A 21,676-nucleotide genomic window follows, 5' to 3' on the forward strand; every position below is an offset into this window, starting at 1 on the left:
GCTAAATCTAGTCCACCAGACACTTTGGAACAGACCCTAAAATCTTTGTATATACTTATCTTTTTTTATTATTATTTTCTTCTCTTCTTCTCCAAGAAATTTAGACCTTGACAAAAAATAGACTACCCCAGTAAGAGCTGGGCCCAGATGCTACGCTGCAGTCATGTAGTAGTGCTGTGGCCAGCAAGGGCTTGTGAGTAGATGTGGAGGAGCCTTCAGGTTCTCAGTGCATGGATGAAGGTGAACTGGACTTGCTGATGACATTGGTCCCCTTGCAACTGGGGTGGTGCTGCCCCATCGGTGAGGCCCAGTCTGCTTCAGCTGAAGGGTGGACACACTCTTTAAGGCAAGGTCCCTGCAAGGGAAACGTTCAGAACCGGTTCAGCTAAACCACTTTTAAACGTAGACGTGCTGCCCATGAACCACTTTCCACGTCTTGCGGGCTCAGGCGCAGCTGTCTCGTCCCTACCACGCCCCGGGTCTAAAAGTGTGTGACCGCCCCGCCCCTGCATGTCACATGACCTTTCCGAAGCTCTCGGCCGAGATCCAGTATTGCCTGAACTCCCCTCTGTCACGTGACGAGGGCAAGCGCCCCCGAGTTCGGAAGTGACGTGTGGGCCGGCGGACATGGGGCCTGCCGGAAGCGTAGAGCGCGGTGAGCTTCCTGTTTATGCAGGAGGAGGAGCCGGAGGCGCGCGCTAGGCCGCTCTCTCGTCTGCGCCGCGGCAACGGTAACGGGTCAGGGGGGCGAGGCTGCCATGGCGCTGTCCGAGCCCCAGCTGAAGAAGATGCTCGCCAAGGTAAGCGGCCGCTCCCGAGACTCTGCCGCCTGGGAAGCGGTCGCCCCCCCCACACACCCCGGCCGCTTCGCCACACCCCCGGCAGCGGGCGGCTTGGTCTGTTCCGCCCCCCCCCCCCGGGTATCTCCTAGAGCCGGCTGCTTTTCCCGATCGCCTCCAAGCCGGGGTCCGGCCCCCTCCTACCCTTTCCCCGGGACTTCCCGTCCTGGACGTCTCGCTGGGGTGGAGCCCGGAGCAGCCAGACGAGACCCGCCCTGGCCCCTGGGACGCTATTGTGTAGGGAGCCCTGAGCCAGGGAACGGGGAGCTTCGCCCCTCTTTCGGGGGCGGGACACGGATTCCTGCTTGCGGGGCTTCGTCTCCCACCGCCCTGGTGTGTCCCCGGCCGACGCGTACAGCAAACCCCCCTGGGCGGAGATGCAGCGCCGAGTCCTGCCTCTGCCACCACCCCACGGGGGGTAAGGGGCCGCATAGGTGTCTCTGGGACAGGAGCCGGGCCCTGCCTGGTCTTCGCCTCTGGGACGGGGGTGATGTAGGAGTCAGCAGAATTTAAATTTACCTGCCTTCGTCCATCGCCGGTAGCTGGAAAAACCAGCCCCTTTGCTTGAGGCTCAAGGAAACCTGATCTCAGAGTCATTGAGAGAAAATAATTGTGGGTCCCCGTCGTGCTTCGCTGGCTCGGAGCACTTCAGTTTGACATCGGTCCGGCGGCTGCCCTCCTATTAACCCGCTGAGCAAGCCATGGGCTTAATCTGGCGCTGAGGAGTCAGGACTACTTAGTTCTACTAACTTTCTTTGTGACCTTGGACAAATCGTTTTTACCTTTGTGCTTCCATTTCCCCATAATGTGTTTAAGTGTTTTGTTTTGTTCTTTGGCTGAAAGATCCTATATAAATGTAAAGTATTATAGTAACCGGTCTAGTAAGTGTGGTGGTATCATCATTTCTAAGAGGTCTTTTTTAATAGTGGTTGGATTTAGCTAAATTCGTTTAGCTACTTTTTTACTGTATTTCCTAGGAGCCCATTATGCCAAGGACTGTACACATACAAAGAAAAAAGACAGTACTTGCCTTGTGTTTACTTATTGTCTCACTAAAACTGGTTTTAAAACCACCACGCTAGGGACCAGGAAAAACCACTTGTACAGCAGAGACTGTCCTTACACAAAAAATGGAACAAAACTATACTGAGTAAGATATTTGCACTGCAGTGTTAGTGCTTTCCATATTAACATTAAAATACTGTACTCACTTATTTCTGTATTACATTGGCTACTGTGGTAGGTTTCCTCTGTACCATCCATATTTAGTTAAAAAAAAAATATGTTTAGAAATTGATTTTGCAGTTATGATTGAACCAATAATTAATGGGTTGTAATAGTTGTGCATACCCTTCAGATGTGCAAAATTGAGAAAATAGTGCTAATAAACTTAGCAGTTGTAAATTTGTAGAAACCAGAGACTGCCAGTAATTAACATTCAGATTTGTGAGACAACCTTTATTCATTCACATGTAGTAAACCTGTATTTGTGGTCACTTACTACCCATGGTCAATCAAATTGACCGATGAAAACTCAATCTCTGAGATTGTTTTCCTATGTTAACTTGCAACATTTAAGTGGTCACCTGACAAACACATTAGCAGCCATACAAGGACTTGCTTGGGCCTTCAGTAACAGTGAAGAAAACCTACTGAAGTGTCTGCAAGAAAAGCTGCTCCACCTAAATGTTGAAGCTGAGGTCCACGCTAAAATCATACTGAGCTAGTCCCTGCCACCAGCTACTGTCATTAGAACATTGCACTGTATTGTAATATTTAAAGGCTTTTCATATTGGGTGTACAGCATTGATTACTTCATGTTTCAGAGGAGTCTGGGCAGGGTTTCATCTTTGAAGTTACACTTATGAGCTTTCTACAAAATTAGATCTAATTTGACTGTATATAAAAAAACCAGGAAAGTAATCTGTTTTACTTTCTGAGAAAGAAGTTGTGATGGAAGAGGTAGTGAGTTTCTTTTTTTCACTTTGGAGGTCCATGCAGAGGATTGGAACAGTGTTAATCAGATCATATATATAATAAAAAGAAATTCATCCTAATTTGTTACATATGACTTCAGTGAAAACTGCTGTTCACCTACTAGCAGATGAAAAGAGAGGCTTCTTAACCTCTCTCCACTTCTTTGGACTTGCTTTCACAGAAAAGATATTATACTTCTTAAATGTGTGGCTATAAAGAGGAGACTTTTAGGTATTTCTAATGAGAAATATTCAAAAACTGTTACAGTAAATGACATCTAATTTAAGTGAACATAAAGATTTATTTCCTCTGCAAGTAAGTATTTACTTCTGTCATTGATTTACTGTGTGAGCTTGGGCAAATGACTTAGGCTCTGTGCCTCTGTTTCCTGATCTATAAAGTGGAAGTATTTATATGTTGGTTGTAAAGTGGCTTGAAATCTTGACTGAAAAAGCGCTACATATAAGAGCTAAATATTTGCTCAGCTTAATACATTTAGAAGTCAATAGCTGCTTATTTTCTCATAGGTATTTTGGATACTCTTTCTGAACCCTTATTCAAACTGACAGTTTATATTTTGAACCATTATTCAAAGGACATAAAATATTAGATCAAAAGCTGTTTGCTTATTTAATATAAATTGGAATGAAAAGGAAGATAAAGGGCACAGACATATTACATAATTGCAGAGATGTAGCTGAAATAAGTTATTTTAAATTTGACAGTGTAGTTGAAAATAACTCTTAAGTTGGAGAAAGTCCATTTCAGAAACAAGAAAAAAATACTCCCTCAAATATCATTCTTTTCTAGGCAGTATTTTTCAGTCTGTCGGTATTCCATAGTTTGAATAATCTTAAAAATCACATGAGAGTGACTGACTGTTGCAGCATTTGCTCTGTTTATAGCAACATCAGTAGCCAAACTCATTATTTGCATATCTCTTGAAAGTAAGGAATAATACATTATTGAACAACTAGGATGATAAAGCAGTCACTGCAACAATATTTTTTTAAATCTAAGAAAAAAAATCAAACTATTGCCAAAGCTCACTTTTCTGTGTGCTGCTTAAAAAAAAAAAGAAAATTCCCCCCCCCCCCCCCCCCCCCCAAGTATCTGAAAATGTCAATCCAGAAACTTGAAATTACTATAAAGAGAAATATATATTGGAGTGATATAACACTCTGAATTAAATTATAAAAGTCTTCAACCAGACTTCATAGTTTTAAATGCACCATTCCAAGTCAGCTAAGCAGTGTGTCATTAAGATGTTTTAGATTTCTTTGTGATAATAAATGCTTTCTTCTCTGTCGCCATAGAAAAAAACTAGGATTGAAATAATACTGTACACATGCAACACCTTTCAGCACGCTGCAAACATAAGTCTCGCAACATTCATGTTTATCTGACAAGCATAACTAGGGCTGTCAAGCGATTTAAAAAATTAATCCTGTGATTAATTGCCCTGCTAAACAATAATAGAATACTATTTATATAAATATTTTTGGATGTTTTCCACATTTTTAAATATATTAACTTCAATTATAACACAGAATATAAAGTGTACAGTGCTTACTTTATATTTATTTTTTATTATAAATATTTGCACTGTAAAAATAAAAAATAGTATTTTTCAATTCACTTAATACAAGTCCTGTAGTGCAGTCTCTTTATCATGAAAGTTGAACTTACAAATGAAGAATTATGTACAAAAAATAACTGCATTAAAAAATAAAGCAATGTAAAACTTTAGTGCCTGCAAGTCCACTCAGTCCTACTTCTTGTTCAGCTAGTCGCTCTGACAAACTAGTTTGTTTACATTTGCAGGAGATAATGCTGCCCATTTCTTATTTACAATGTCACCTGAAAGTGAGAACAGGCATTCGCACGGCGCTGTTGTAGCCGGCATTGCAAGATATTTGTGTGCTAGATGTGCTAAAGATTCATATGTCCCTTCATGCTGCAACCACCATTCCAGAGGACATGCATTCATGTTGATGATGGGTTCTGCTCGATAAGGATCCAAAGCAGCGTGGACCAGTGCATGTTCTTTTGCATCATCTGAGTCAGATGCCACCAGCAGAAGGTTGATTTTATTTTTTGTGGTTCAGGTTCTATAGTTTCCACATCGAAGTGTTGGTCTTTTCAGACTTCTGAAAGCATGCGCCACACCCCATCCCAATCAGATTTTGGAAGGCACTTCAGATTCTTAAACCTTGGGTCGAGTGCTGTAGCTATCTTTAAAAATCCTACATTGGTAACTATTTTGCTTTTTGTCAAATCTGCAGTGAAAGTGTTCCTAAAATGAACAACATGTTCTGTCATCATCCGAGACTGTATAACATGAAATATATGGCAGAATGCGGGTAAAACAGAGCAGGAGACATTCAGTTCTCCCCCGAGAAGTTCAGTCACAAATTTAATTAACACATTAGTTTTTTAACGAGTGTAATCAGCATGGAAGCATGTCCTGTGGAATGGTGGCCAAAGCATGAAGGGTCATATGAATATTTAGCATATCTGGCACATAAATACCTTGCAATGCCGGCTACAAAAGTGCCATGCGAACGTCTGTTCTCACTTTCAGGTGACATTGTAAATAAGCAGGCAGCATTATCTCCCATAAATGTAAACAAACTGGTTTCTCTTAGCAATTGGCTGAACAAGAAGTAGGACTGAGTGGACTTTGTTTTGTTTTTGAGTGTAGTTATGAAACAAACAAAAAACATCTACGTTTGTAAGTTGCGCTTTCACGATAAAGAGATTGCAGTAAGATGCTTGTCTGAGGTAAACTGAAAAATACTATTTTTTTGTTAATTTTTACAGTGCACATTTGTAATAAAAATAATATAATGTCTAGGTTCCTGGGTTAGAGTTTTTGTTTGGTTTCTGGTGAGTATTTGCTTCAGGTTGGGGGGCTGTCGGTAAGCGAGGATTGGTCTGTCTCCCGGGATCTGTGAGAGTGAGGGATTGTCTTTCAGGATAGGTTGTAGATCTTTGATGAAGCGCTGGAGAGGTTTTAGTTGGGGGCTGAAGGGGATGGCTAGTGGCGTTCTGTTATTTTCTTTGTTGGGCCTGTCCTGTAGTAGGTGACTTCTGGATATTTTTCTGGCCCTGTCAGTCTGTTTTTTCACTTCAGCATGTGGGTATTGTAGTTTTAAGAATGCTTGATCGAGATCATAAGAACAGCCATACTGGGTCAGACCAAGGGTCCATCTAGCCCAGTATCTTGTCTACCGACAGTGGCCATTGCCAGGTGCCCCAGAGAGAATGAACATAACAGGTAATGATCAAGTGATCTCTCTCCTGCCATCCATCTCCACCCTCTGACAAACAGAGGCTAGGGACACCATCCTGGCTAATAGCTATTAATGGATTTAACCTCCATGAATTTATCTAGTTCTTTTTTCAACCCTGTGATAGTCCTAGCCTTCACAGCCTCCTGAGGCAAGGAGTTCCACAAGTTGACTGTGTGCTGTGTGAAGAACTTCCTTTTATTTGTTTTAAACCTGCTGCCCATTAATTTCATTTGGTGGCCCCTAGTTCTTGTATTATGGGAATAAGTAAATAACTTTTCCTTGTCTACTTTCTCCACGTCACTCATGATTTTATATACCTCTATCATACCCCCCCCCCCCCGTCTCCTCTTTTCCATGCTGAAAAGTCCTAGCCTCTTTAATCTCTCCTCATATAGGACCTGTTCCAAACCCCTAATCATTTTAGTTGCCCTTCTCTGAACATTTTCTAGTGTCAGTATATCTTTTTTGAGATGAGGAGACCACATCTGTACGCAGTATTCAAGATGTGGGCTTACCATTGGCTTATATAAGGGCAATAATATATTCTCCATCTTATTCTCTATCCCCTTTTTAATGATTCCTAACATCCTGTTTGCTTTTTTGACCGCCTCTGCACACTGCATGGACGTCTTCAGAGAACTATCCACGATGACTCCAAGATCTTTTTTCTGATTTGTTGTAGCTAAATTAGCTCCCATCATATTGTATGTATAGTTGGGGTTATTTTTTCCAATGTGCATTACTTTACATTTATCCACATTAAATTTCATTTGCCATTTTGTTGCCCAATCTCACTTAGTTTTGTGAGATCTTTTTGAAGTTCTTGTAGGTGTTTGTCTCTGTCTATCCTTGCAACAAAACCCGATGCCAACTCTGTCCACATATCTATTCAAGTGACACCATCATAGGACCTAATCACATCAGCCATACCATCAGGGGCTCGTTCACCTACACATCTACCAATGTGATATATGCCATCATGTGCCAGCAATGCCCCTCTGCCATGTACATTGGCCAAACCGCACAGTCTCTATGCAAAAGAATTAATGGACACAAATCAGACATCAAGAATTATAACATTCAAAAACCGGTAGGAGAACACTTCAGCCTCTCTGGTCACTCAGTAACAGAGACTACGGCTACACTGGCACATTACAGCACTGCAACTTTCTCGCTCAGAGGTGTGAAAAAACACCTCCCTGAGTGCAGCAAGTTACAGCGCTGTAAAGCGCCAGTGTAAACAGTGCTAATCCCCTCGTGGAGGTGGAGTACCTGCAGCGCTCGCGTGCGACCCTGCTGTGGGAGCGCTCCTGCAGCAGCATTTTGAAGTTTCGAGTGTAGCCACGGCCAGACTTAAAGGTGGCAATTTTGCAACAGAAAAGCTTTAAAAACAGACTCCAACAAGAAACTGCTGAACTAGAATTAATTTGTGAACTAGACATTAACTTGGGCTTGAATAGAGACTGGGAGTGGCTGGGTTATTACACAAATTGAATCTATTTCCCCACGTTCAGTATCCTCACACCTTCTTGTCAACTGTCTGGAATGGGCCATCTTGATTATCACTACAAAAGTTTTTTTTCTCCTGCTGATAATAGCTCATCTTAATTAATTAGCCTCTTAGAGTTGGTATGGCAACTTCCACCTTTTCATGTTCTCTGTATGTATATATATTTTCTTACTATATGTTCCATTCTATGCATCTGATGAAATGGGCTGTAGCCCACGAAAGTTTATGCTCAAATAAATTTGTTAGTCGCTAAGGTGCCACAAGTACCCCTGTTCTTTTTAAGAAAAAGGTAGCCCTTCAGTGTTGTTACTTGTATGAGCAGTTATAGGACCAGCGATATCCCTTTGGTTTAGATAACAAGTTTGTTACTCAGGGACTACATTTGAACTAATTTGAGATTGCTAAACATCAATAGTATTCAGTAAGTGCTTTGTGGTGTTTACACTTGGGTTCTGAAACTTTTTTGTAGTGTTGGACTCTTCCTTTCCATTTATAGTTGCATGCATACCTCCCTCACGTTGCTACAGGGATGTTATATGAACACCAATTACTGTAATTGTCACATGGAAGAATATTAGAAAAGTAGTGTATACCTTTCTTGGTATAGGTTAGCAGTTGGAGACGAGACATGATCATATGCCAAGCTAGCTTTCTGCTGCCCATGAGCAGATGATTTGTGGACTGTTGATGATTCATGAAGCCTAGTTTGAGAACTATTGAATTATATGGTAGACTGCCTATTTTTACAGATCTCCATGACATCAGCTTCTCCCTGCTGCTATGGGAGTAGGTTCAGACCGTACAAAAGGGGTGGGCCATGAGACAGCAGTACTGCTGCTGTTATGCTGACTTGGTGTGCTCCTGGAGCCTGGGACTACCTGTACCCTTTCCAGGCCCACAACTCTTTGTAGACATCTCTTCTGCTTTTTTATGAGGAGAAGACATTCCTGCCTCCACTCACCATTAGACTGACGTCACCCTGTCTCCACATTATCCCCTCTCTAAAGGGGGATTCCTCACACTGTGTTCCTCACAAATGCCACTTACACACTTCAAATAAAAATTGAACTTAAACATAAAAATACTTGCCTCTAGCTCAGTTTGAACAGTCAGTATAAGCAGTGCTCCTGAATCCATGCAGGATTGAAAATCGTGCTCTCACTGGCACAACCTGAAATGGGTGGCACCATGCTTCTTGTGGCCTTCACCACTGTGTCCCTGCACATATGTCTGTTCTAGCAGCAAAGAGCATCTGCTGTCTCAGTAGGAATTGTGAATATGGTTACTTTCTACATAAGTTTGTATGTTGAACAAATATTTCACATCACACTGAGCTTCATTTACATATTTTATGAGTCACAAATGTTATATAGCTGAGTATCAAAACAAGTTTAAGTACTTGTCATGGTTCACTGCACTCTGTATTCCTCCTGTCAGGTTCCTTGAGGGCACCCACTTAATGTTTCCGGCTCCCAGACATGATCTCTCTTGGGTAGGGGCCCTGTTCCCACTCCTGTGTGACTGAGGGTTTTAAGGCTGCACATCTCCCTGCCTTACACTGTGGTATCCCCAGAAAGCCAGTCCACCTAAAGCCCAGTGCCTGTGAATTGCTTTCTCTCCAAGGGCAATGAACAGTGTATTGCCAGAAGTTACAAGTTACCACACAGCCATTTTTAAGCAAGCACCTTTAAAGTAACAGCACCACAGAGATGATATAAAAAATAATAAAAGTTCCTATACACATGATAAAAACTTACCAAAGATCACCCTCTGTCTTATGGCAACCTAGTAGACCAAAGACACCTGGGGATAGGGGAGGGGGTGGCTGAGGGGGGTGCCAGGGCACATGGGGATGGGGCAGATGTGCCTGACTGAATGAGAGAAGCTAGGAATCAGCCAGAGTCTGCATGGGGAGGCTCCCTAACAGCCCTCCGCCCCCTCAAAAAAACAAACCAAAAACCCTGTTCCATACTTTTCCCACACCCAACAACCCTCCAAGTTCACACTCTCAGGCTCCTTCCCAACAATTATTTTTCTCTTGCTCAGCTCCTCCATTACCCCTGACTTCCCCAAGCCTTTGCACTGCTTCTGAGGAGTGCAGGAAATACCCTTCTGTATTGTAGTTTAAATGAATTATTATTCAGAGTTCTGTATTAATATTCCTAGTAAGAAATCTATTTGTCAAAAAACATTTCCTGAATTTTTTTGTTGTCTGTATTGTTACAGACATAGTTGCTGCTAGGTATTTTGAAATAAATTACCAAAATAATTGAAACTCGCATGATTACATTGTGTTGTTTTGACAAATAAAATATGCAGAATTTTGCAGAATTTTTAATTTTTTTGGCCCAAAATTCCCTCAGGAGTAGCATACGATCGCCCTAGCCCACTGTAATACCAAACATTTAGAACAGCATGGTCCCCAAAGACACTGCATGGGATTGCTATATCCATCATGCTCGTTATGCAGGTTGAGAAAGATTTCTTAAAACCACAAATACCACCAGCCCCAAAAATGCTAAAAAGCATTCCGGTTAATTTTCCTTTGCTTTTGTTCTGTTTTGGCTTTGTAGTATAAATAAAAAGGCCTTAATGGGAAGACATGTTGTAAACTTTTGTATGGTTACATCATATAGAGGGAAAATAGATTTGATAACTCGCTAGGTCTTTTCCACATGGGACAGCTTTGATTCTACTCTTCTGATTTACAACTAGTCTGAACTTTAACCATAACATTACATACATGATTTTTGCAAACTAAAAAGGTGATTTTTTTTTTTTAAGGATTTGACTTTTGTAGATAAGTGCTTCACTTAGAGCCTTGCAAATGCAATTTTTGACCAATTTGCTTGTCTCCAAGAAAACCAATGTAAGACAGAACTTTATAGAATTTATGGCTTTGCATGTTAAAGGCTACACAGGCATTAAATGCTTTTGTTTTTCAGTATAAGTATAGAGATCTGACGGTGCAGGAAACCACCAGTGTTATTACCCAGTACAAAGACCTCAAACCTGTAATGGATGCATATGGTGAGTTTGTGCATAAGAAAATCTTCTCTTGTTTCTGATTTAAATGTGTAGTGTATTTGCATGGCATTTCCTCAGCTTTAAAGTTTGCAATTAGTAAAATTTAGTTGGCAACTGGTACCTATATCTGGTAATAAGTTTTTATTTTTGTTGTTTTATACTCCGTTAAATAGCTTTTTATGGGAGAGGACTGAAGCTACAGTATAGAATGTGAGGTTCTGTTAAATAAATTCTATTGACGGGATCACATCTTCCTTGGGGAAAAAACTTAGATAGAGAACACTTATTCAAAAAGAAATGTACACAGGAATTTTTTTCCCCTTTAATGTTGACAATAAGTGCTTTGTTCCTCACAGCTTAGTTTTGTTTGATCCTGCAGAGTTGTACTGTTGTGTATTGCTCAATAGTCAGTCTGTTGCCCTATTGGAATCTATGGGAAGATGGAAAATTCAGCTCCATTCTAGTATAAGATATTCTGATTGTTATATTTATTTATAAAGAACAGTAAATCGACCCCCCCCCCCTTCCAAAAGTGTCTTGTTAACAGTGAAACATCTTGACATTTGTTAGGGTAGGCATAATAGCCTACATTCATGTGTGTAGGAAAGCAGTTTCAGAGTTTTTGTAATTCACGTTATAAATATTTTTTAATTGCTTAACCTATCAGTGGTTTAACTGCTGTCACGTTAACTTTTTTTTTTAATTGTGGCAATAAATGGCAATGTATTAAGTGTTCCAGGGAGCACTTCAGGAACTACACCTCTACCTCGATATAACGCTGTCCTCGGGAGCCAAAAAATCTTACCGCGTTATAGGTGAAACCGCGTTATATCGAACTTGCTTTGATCCACCGGAGTGTGCAGCCCCGCCCCCCTGGAGCACTGCTTTGCCACGTTGTATCCGAATTCGTGTTCTATCGGGTCGCATTATATCGGGGTAGAGGTGTAGTTTGAGGTTTGGGTTTAGTTAGCTTCTTTGCTCAAGATCGAAATGAGGGAGTAAACAGATTCACAGATAGCTCTAATTTGGGAGAAATATTCAAAGAGACCTAGAGCAATTAAAAACAGGTAGAAAATAACTGAGTTTTAAATTGGAAAAAAAAAATACAAACCAACAGCTGGGGGGAAGTAATCTAAAACATTTACTGGGAGAGAGAACCTGAAATAACCCTGAAAGGGACTGAAGGGAGAAAAGTGAACAGAACTCTAGACATGATTTTGTATTGTGATATGGTACTCAAAATGTCAATTCCATTTTGAGCTGCAAATGGAAAGGCTTATATCCTGAAGCATAAAGGTACTTGTTCCTTTCTAAACTGCTCTGGTGAGACTGCACCTGTGGAATTTCTTGTGTTCAATTCTAAACACCACTTTACCGGAAAGATAATTGACACTGGAGAGATTGATTTTTGATAACCTATTAAGAGTGAAGACACAGCGTAGCCAAGGCTTCTGTCTACGTTGAGAGTTAAGGCTAAATTATGGGGCAGCAACCTAAGAATTACTCAGTGCTGCTTTGCCCAAGACCTCTCTCATACTCCCTCCTCCATATAAGTGGTATAGTATCCCTTGTTGGTTGTATAGCAAATTAAATGTATGCTGTCCCCAAATTTTCAGTCTGTTGCAGGTTTATGTATTGAAAAAATATATGTGTATTGTAGAAGTTTTCAGGGGGAAACCTTGGGACAGGCATTTGTCACTTTGGGCACATGGGAAGACATGCGAGGCAATTTAGTTTTTTGGCAATCAGGGTACAGTTGAAGCTTTTGACTGGGGAGGAAGAGGTATCTCCCTCCACACCTTTTGGGCAGGCATGAAAGTGACTTTAAATCTGAAAGGGGGAGGAGGGCCTGAATTTCTCACTCCTCAGCAAACCTTGACGCTGGCTAACTGTTCCGCTGTTTTTGCTTCTCTTCACCATGCCAGTATCTGCCATTATGTCCAACCATGATTAAGTACATTAGCTTGATATTTCTGTTAAAATTACCCACAGTGAAGTAGTTAACACTGTTGACATATAAGGGGTATCCTCAGTGTGCTTCAGATTTACCACCCTACTGCGATGCATAAGCAGTTTGTCTTTCAGAACTGTTGTTTCAGGATGTCGGTAGACACATGCAGACAACAGTGCATTGAATTTGCATTCAGTTCATATTTTGAAGGACATCTTTACAATCATAAGAACTAGTGTGGTTTTTTCCCCTCAAATGAGAGCTTAGATTCAGAATAGGGATATGTGTTAATTTATGTGGATGCATCTTCACATGGGGCTTTGAGTGTAGGAGACAGTCCTACATTTGTAGGGATAGGAGATCTTATTTTCTAATATGTCTTCCCCATCTCTAAAAATCTTTATTTTTAGGTGTTAATCAGCTATGAATAAATATTTTACCAATTTATAGATATGTAATAGTCAAGAAAGAGACACTCTTTAAGAACAGCATAAATATTTTTCTAGATCACACAGGCCAAAAAAGATTTAGGTAACTGGAACACAAAGCTAACTCGGCAAAAATTATTTAATACTGTGTATTGTCTTTCAGTTTTTAATGATGGCTCATCCAGGGACCTGATGAGCCTCACTGGAACCATTCCTGTGCCTTATAGAGGTATGCATCATATCTTTCTTTTGTTTTCAAATCATCTGGAAGATTATTTTGGCTTGTAGATTGTTCAGTTTTAATCATCACTATTCTCTTAAAAAAACTTTACTATGTTATGTAACATTTTAAAAGATGTTTGTTCTGCTGTGTTATGGAATTCCAACATAATGTACAAGTTGTATTTGTCTCAGGGCTGTTTGTTTTTTTCAGGAAGCCTCTACCTATCTGATAGTGTGGGAAGCAACATCATTATTTCACAGTAGTGCTATTGTCACTACTCAACAACATTTTTATTTTTAAAAAGTTTTTTGCTGTCAGCCAACTGAGGGGGAGGGCTGCAAACAACTCACAAGTGGGACTAAGGATAATTTAGAGATAGGAACTCTGTGTTTCATGTTGGGGGGTGGCATTTGTGCAAAATACCTTATTAGTGGTAAATTATAGTGGCGGAGCTTATGGCTAAACCAGGAACTCTTCATTAAATATGTATGTGGTGAAGTTCAATTTACTCTACATACCCATACTTCAGTGTGATTCAAATTTTGGTTCATGCATTAATTTTGTGATCTCAAGATAATGGTGTAATCTAGTCATGAGTAATTAGTGGTAGTTTATTTTAAAAATCTCAGGTTAGAATGAGTTGAGGAGGAAGAATAAATTCAGACCTTTTTTAACTTTTCTTTAGGTAACACATACAATATCCCAATATGTCTGTGGCTACTGGATACCTACCCTTTCAATCCCCCAATCTGTTTTGTTAAACCAACTAGTTCAATGACAATTAAAACTGGGAAGCATGTTGATGCAAATGGAAAGATATATCTTCCTTATCTGCATGAGTGGAAACATGTAAGTATGATTAATCTGAAATCCTTCAAACTGATTACTCTTGAATTCCATTATATTATTATATCAAGTTTCTTAACTAATTCTGGTCATTTTGGCTTTGAACAATAAAACAGTGGTGATCTTTTCATCAAACACCACATTACCAGAAAGATAATTGACACTGAATGGACATTGGATTGGAACTTTTAATCAAAAACTGTTGTCTGAATGTCACTTTTACTGCCTTAAATTAATAAATTCAGTATATCACTTTCACTGTTGGCCAGCTCGCTATGCCTGCTTAACGACAACTCTTCTGGCTAGTTAAGGAGCACAGCATTGGTGGTTTCAAAAGGGGAATCCATGTTGGCTTCCTTTCCTGACAGGTTTGATTGGATATAGGTCCTTAAGAGAGCAGTAGGGCGAGTGTAGTTATTGAAGACAATTTAGGGATTTTCAGGGATGTCCCTGGGACAAAATTATAGTACTGTGACAAACTTAAGATGAAACTATAAAGATGAACTGTTTGTAGAACAGTCTAAATTTTTAAACCTTAGCAAAACCTATTGAAAAGATGATAAAAAATGGCATTTGAAATGGCTTTGTTTTTATAACTTGTTTATATTCTGAACTCTCCTTCAGAGAGCACTCACTATTTTATAGACATGGCCTGAAAAGCAAAGAGTGTATTTTCATGTTGAAAGTTTTAATTTAAGAAACAGCAGCAAAGGCACTCAGGGAACTTCCTGCTTTATGTGTAAAAGGGAGGGCAAAATTTAGCATATCCTCACATCTCTGCTCATTCCTCTGATACCTCTTGTGAGTATTTGTCCCTCTCTGCTATTTGGTATTCTGCCCCCGTTAGGGAAAAGACTTCACTTAATATTGGAACTTTTAGCTGGTCTCTCTGTACTATAATGTGAATAAAGACTGCTTTTTATACTGCCATTGAAACAATAAGGGTAAACATACTTTTAGGAATAAGATACAATTTTACCTCCAAATCACATTATGATAACTCTGGATTTGAAGTTTGCCTGACACTGAGCTGTACATTGAATGTAATCATCTTTTTATACTGTTTGCAGTGAAAATCAGGCTATTGAATACAGGCCACTGCTACTCCAAGAGTGATCTTTAATGGCCTCATTAATGACCTGCAACAATCTAACTATTGTGCTGTGTATCAAACTGAGGGAAGACTGCACCTTATGTGGGCTGGAACCATTAGAATGTTTAGTCTTCTGTACTTAATTTTCATGACTCAGTGTTGGTTAGGTTTTTAAAATAACTAAACTTTTATGGTAGTTTTAGTCTTTCTTCAGTCATTGTAGTACTGTAATTCATGTGGAACCATACATTGTCCAGAGTTTAGCTCTGTATCAGCACTACTCCAGCTGTGTGTTCCCTCTTGATTATTTAACATCATGCTAGTAGGACCAGCTGACTAAATTGGAATCTACTAGATTGGGTCTATAAATAGGAGGGGGGAAATATTCAGCTGACCAGTGGTATGTGATGAGATGGTACTCAGTCATTATTGTTAGTAGTCAACTAAGCTGTCTTTAGTACAAAAAAAATAATAAAAAAAATCAACAGCTTTTGATCTGCTTTCCCTCATAGCCCCAGTCAGACTTGATAGGATTGATTCAAATTATGATCGTGGTGTTCGGAGAGGAACCTCCAGTCTTTTCTCGGCCTACCATTTCATCATCCTACCAACCATACCAAGCAACAGGGCCACCAAATAGTAAGTGATGTGCACATATATATATATTTTAAAGTATTTTCAATTCATTATCAAGTGTTTTTGCTGCCCTATGCAATATTTTGACAAATGATTTATTGTACTCTGTAGTGTTGAAAGCTGATGGCCCAGTTTCTGTAGTACTGAAAGGTTTTTGTTTTGTGCCATAATACCATTTGGCTTTTGGCTCTCATAATATTTTAATAGAAGGAAATGTATGATCATATTAAACTATTAAGTTTGGCTGTTTATTGCCATCTGTAGACATGGCCAGCATTCATTCTTACCTTATACCGACTTCCTCTGATAACCTTATTTGTGCCCTACTCATTTTCTATCTTGATAATTGCAATTCTTTTTGTTATAATTTTTCTAAAAACTTTTGCTCCAGGATCCAGGACAACAGTACCTGTGTCCTTTCTCTGTTTGTTGGCTTCTTAATCATTGGTTAATCAAATTGAGAATTGCCTTGTAGATTTTCAGACTCCGTTGATTTTCCCCTTCGATTTTGAGGTTTTTTTTCCTTTCACATACCTTTTTTTTTTAACTTTTGCAACCTCCTTTTAAACTCTTACCTTAAGCACTGTATTTTTTTTTAAGGCTTTCTAAACTGTTTTGTTACACTATGTCAGAAGGATGGGGTGGGTGAGTATGAATGCAAAAAGATTGTACAAGCAGAGGATCAAGCATCGGATGGAGAGGCTAGATTAGACCAACTAAAGAAGAGACAAACCAAAAGCAGGTTTGAGGGGAAGAGGTTAACAAACCAGATCCATACTTGTTCATCACGTGGCAGTGTAAGAGTTCTGGGCCAAATTCAGTCTAATACTTCTAGGGCTCGTATGGAACTAGGAATGTACCTAGCTTCTGTGGAAATACCATGGTTCATATCACACTCCAGTGATTCCTCCACACATGATTTCAGCCATATTTATGTTTTTTGGGTGGGGAGGGGAAGGGATTCAGACCTGTAAGGACCTTAAACACACACGAAAACAGAGTAAGAAACACAAGTGGAAGAAATTTAGAGACTATAGGAACACAGAAATGCATAAAATCCCATTGGAAGGGGGAATATAAAAAATAATTCAAAATAAATTGCTAGGGATACTAATAGGGGATCGTGTTCATAGGTCTGACATGTTGGTTTGTAGGGAGGTTGTGCAGAATTTTGCATGACCAGAGGAGGAAAGGGGTGTGTGCAGGTGAGCTGAGAGAGATTATTGTTAGCGGATGGGATCTGTCTCTACCACCTACCTCCATTACTCCACCAGCCTCTATGGTTGCTTGCTTTCAGGTCCTCTGCGGTGAGCCCTTGTTTGAAGAACCTTCTGGTTCACCAAACTGGGACTCTTAGTTGGTCAACCAGGGAGTTCCCCGGGTTGGACTGTTGTCAGATAAGCAAAGAAAGCATGGAGCTACATTCCTCACAGCCTCTAAGGAACCAGCTCCCCTCCACACCTAGCTGGGGAGCTGGTAGTTGAAGCACTGCCAGGAGGAAGCACAGTGATCAGGTCCCTTCTGCTTGCAGCTGCCCCAACCAACAAACAATCTGCAGTTTAACAGGTCATATTCCTGGTTTGTGGGACCAGGCTTGCTATGGAAGGGTGTGGAGATAATAGGGCAGCAATGCAGAGTCGGGAAAGACATTTCTAGTGCAGAGGGAACAAAATAGGAGCATTACAGATGGGGTGGGGGTAGTGACAGCATTTCAAGGTAGCCTTGCTCTAAATGCCTTCCCTGTCCTAGCCTGCTCAAAGGAAACCCACCTGCCTGCTCAAAGGAAACCCACTTCCCTCCTCACCATGCCCTAGGAAAAGTGTTCTTCTTCTCCAGCAGCTGGTTGGTGTTATTAGAGAGATGGGATGATACAGTGGTTAGGACATTAGCTTGGAAATTGAACCCAGGTCTCCCTGCTCTGTCACAGACTTCCTGTGTGACCTTGAGCAAGTCACTTAGTCTCTCTGCCTGTGTCCCATCTCTATTGTGAGAATAATAGCAGTCCCTTACTTCACGGGGTGGTGGTAACTTAAATACCGTAAAGATTGTCAGGCACTCAGGATACTATGGTAATGGGGTCATATAAGTATTTTAAGGATAACAGTATCTGCCTCCAAAGCATCCACTCTCTCAAAGACCATGATCTTTACCAAAAAGGGAAGCTGCTTCAGGGACCAAACTTCTACCAGACCAGCTTCATCTGCTGCTCTCCTGTGCTCCACTCCTTGCCATTTCCCATTATCTGCCCCCTACCTACTGCCTGCTACAGTAGAAAGGAAGAGCCTGACACTGCGGGTTTAGGATTGTCGCTAGAAGCTCCAGCCCTGAATCAGCTTCTCTCTCTTTCTGACAAGGTTCATATCAGCAGAGATCATAGTCTCCATTGTTGTTGGACTGCTGCTGAAAAAGGCCCATGGTAGGGGCATGAAAGGGCAGCAGTTCGGAGTATGTTGTTGGGGCAGTATTTTGAGATCGTTTAATGGGGGAAGGGTGCCTTTTCACAGACCTGCTCTCGTATCCTTGGCCTTCGCTTGGCCACTCATGTCTCTGGTAACGTCCTTTTCCCCCTGCCATCCCACTTAGACCACCTTTCCCTCATTGGCACCCTCGTCTGAAAAATTAAAATGTATAAACTTTAGTTAACATAAGGTTGCAGGCACTCCACAGTGTTTTGTGCTTCTTATACCCTTCCTGGGTGCAAGAGATTAATTCCCCAAACTCTTACTCAAATGTTGGAAAACCAGGAAATGCAGAATTTTGGGAATTAAGATTTCATGTTTAAATAGGATCCAAGTAGCACAGGTCATTGCTGAGTTTCACCCATGGAGACAGTTATCACAGGACATTAAAATTATTTGTATTGTGTCATTCTGATTGCAAGGGGCCTGATTATCTCATCACCATTTGCATGTACAACTCTCATTTGCTACAGTGGGAGTTATGCCCGTGCAACTGACAGAATGTTTGGGATTCTGAAGTCTCAAGTCATACTGGAAATCATCCCTTTGTGCCATCAACTTAACGAAGGAATGTGAATGTATAGATGGGCTCCCCTAGCTTGAAGTGAGGAGTTATAGTAGCACCACTAGGATTAGCAGACTCCTTGAAAAATACTGCATTTGGGGGACCTGAATTCCTTGGCAGTTTCTCTGCTGTGGGTGCGACTGTTCCAGAACTGACTCAAGTAGCAGGGAAGATATTCATAAAATTAGATGAATTGATGAACTGACTTCTCTGTTCTTTTCTCTCATTCCATCCCAACTGTATCTCTTGCTCAGAATTTTTCATCAGCTTCAAGACTTAGCGACAACCCAGGTCTGAGTTTATAATTTAGCTTCATTAGGACATCCCCCGATGCAGTTAAAAACAGAATATTTCTCTTAAACATAACTTGACAATAGATATTTTAATTCATGGTTAAAGATGCATTCTCAAGTCTGAATAAGTGAAGCTATGTTGATTCAAGAGCATATTTGTTAATGTTTTGTTGTATTCGTAGTGTCTGACTTGGACAGGAATAGACTTTATCAATGTTACATTTTGCATTTTTGGAGTATTTTAACACATTGTTTTGATTTTTGCATAAATATAAAAGTTCAGTAAAGGTATTTGAGATAAGATTAGAGAATACAGTATATTTACTTCTTTCCTGTTTCTCCATGCCTTAAATCAGACACTGCTAGATCTGTTAAGACATTAGAAACCTGTTTTCAAGATAGCATAAATCAGTCATTCCCCTACCCCCTTCTCATTCTTCCTTCTGCAAAAGTTTTGGGGGTTTTTTTAGCTGTGAGATTGGATTTCTCCTAGGTCAGTTGGCATCATTGATCTACCTATAGTAAGAATGTTCAATAACTCAGCAAACCGCATGAACTATTTTAATTTTTAACAGTAGGTGTCAGTGCAAGTATAGAGTTACTGAAGAGTATGAACTATACTATGCTTACAGACTAACACGGCTGCTACTCTGAAACCTGTCACTATGCTTAAAGAGGCAATTGTCAACTTGAAAGTCAAATTTAGCTGAAAACTACCTGCTATAGTTGCAAATAATACCTCGGGCTACTATAATTTAATAAACTAGCAAAATATATTTTTCAGGTTTGTTTTTTGTGTGCCTTTAACAGCCCCGTTGTAATAGTCTATTTCACTGGGGCAGCCAGTCAGTTTCTCACCAGGGGACTGTGAGAAACTTCATAAAACTTTTGTAAAATCTGGGCTTATTATTTAAGAGGTGCTGTATAAGGACCAGAGTTTTTGAAAATTAGATAATTTCAAATCATGTAAATTGGCGATGCGCTTCTAATCTTGGCTTATTTAGTAGTAAGCTATTTAGTGCAATGTTTCCAGCGTTCAGAAAAGTGCTATTTAAACATATAAATTCTTAGTTGAAACAGTATTTAAAAGGTTGGAAATTTGATTTGTATTTTCCTTATACTGGTTGCATGCAAGAGGTTCTGAAATATTTGGAGGATGTGAATTCTGACTTTAAAAAAATAAATCAGACAGGGCTAGTATGCTGCCCTGGGTGTGCTGGATACAACTTCCTTTTAAGGAAACATTTGAAAAAATTATAACTTTTTAAACTATAATCTAACTATGAAATAAATATAACCTTTTTAGTGAAAAATTGGGAATATACAGTGGATAGATTTTTATAAAGAAGAAAATTGCTTTTTGCTCTTAAATTATCTAACATTATATCAATAATACTAGGACAAGTAAACAAGAAAATGTGATTGACATTTTCAAAGCAGTCTATTGACTGTGTCTAAATTCCCTAGTCTGCTTTGAAAATCTCTATCTACACATGTATTTATTTTTTGGTAACTTCGTTGTGAGCATAATTTCTAATCTTACCTTCTTTTCCTATGTTAACTCTCATATTCATTAATAAAAATGTGTTAAACTCTGTGCAGACAACCACAAAGGATAAAGCAACCATGGATTTCAATGTGGCCAAGAGAAACACCTACTTCTTGAATTCTCTGAGACAGCAACTCAACTGCAGATGTTGAATTAGCTTTACTTTCTATTAAGTAACTTAAAAAGATGCAGCAAATGGATGGGAAAGGGATACTGGAATAAATTTTCTCTTCTATTGGAAAAGTATTTCTACTAAGGAATCAGAGTGGTAGCTGTGTTAGTCTGTATCCTCCTGCTGATAATAGCTCACCTTAATTGATTACTCTCATTAGAGTTGGTATGGCAGCACCCATTTTTTCATGTTCTCTGTGTATATATCTTACTACTGTATTTTCCACTGCATGCATCCGATGAAGTGGGTTTTAGCCCACGAAAGCTTATGCTCAAATAAATTTGTTAGTCTCTAAGGTGCCACAAGTACTCTTCGTTCTTTCTACTAAGGAATGTTTGTGTTGGCTGATGATGATTCAAATTCCCTTGCTTCTACTATGACTATACCTAATAGGAATTCTCTAGTATTTTTCACATCCGCAATCCAAATGTCTTGTCCCAAGAACATAGCTGTTTGTATACTGCATCCCAACTAATTGTGTTCCTCATAGACTGGTGGAAGGGGCTTCTAATTAAGATGCAGATAAAGGGATTAATTACCTGAGTGCTGTTAAGTCTGTGGGTATTTTTCAAGCTATGAGAAGGAAGCTAAGGGAAAACCATGCTGGAAGGTGCGGCTCTGTGCTTCTCCGTACTCCAGTGTAGATGAAAACAGCGTCTGAGAATCTGGCTAGGCTACACAAGCCATAGCAAACAAGAATGGGAGTACAGATTCTTCATTCTTAAATTAGGATCAAACAGTGAAAAGTGCATCATTTCATAACATAAATAATTGCTTCACTTGCAATCATGTAATGATTATTAGGAAAGGAA

General features: G+C 40.0%; 1 protein-coding gene across 2 annotated transcripts in view; it reads left to right on the forward strand.

Annotated features, from left to right (window-relative positions):
- Window positions 1-635: 635 nt before the first annotated feature.
- Window positions 636-21,676, forward strand: part of TSG101 (tumor susceptibility 101) — a 53,258-nt gene continuing 32,217 nt past the window's right edge. Inside the window, exons 1-5 of one of the 2 annotated variants that reach the window (XM_054025855.1) lie at window positions 636-800; window positions 10,568-10,652; window positions 13,192-13,257; window positions 13,937-14,100; window positions 15,703-15,829. In XM_054025855.1, the coding sequence (XP_053881830.1) occupies window positions 759-800; window positions 10,568-10,652; window positions 13,192-13,257; window positions 13,937-14,100; window positions 15,703-15,829 (484 nt within the window). In that variant the 5' untranslated portion in view covers window positions 636-758. The remainder of the gene's footprint in view (window positions 801-10,567; window positions 10,653-13,191; window positions 13,258-13,936; window positions 14,101-15,702; window positions 15,830-21,676) is intronic. The other variant, XM_054025856.1, reaches the window with a different exon arrangement.

This window comes from Malaclemys terrapin, chromosome 4 (assembly GCF_027887155.1).
Source record: "Malaclemys terrapin pileata isolate rMalTer1 chromosome 4, rMalTer1.hap1, whole genome shotgun sequence".
In the NCBI taxonomy this organism is placed as follows: Eukaryota; Metazoa; Chordata; order Testudines; family Emydidae; genus Malaclemys; species Malaclemys terrapin.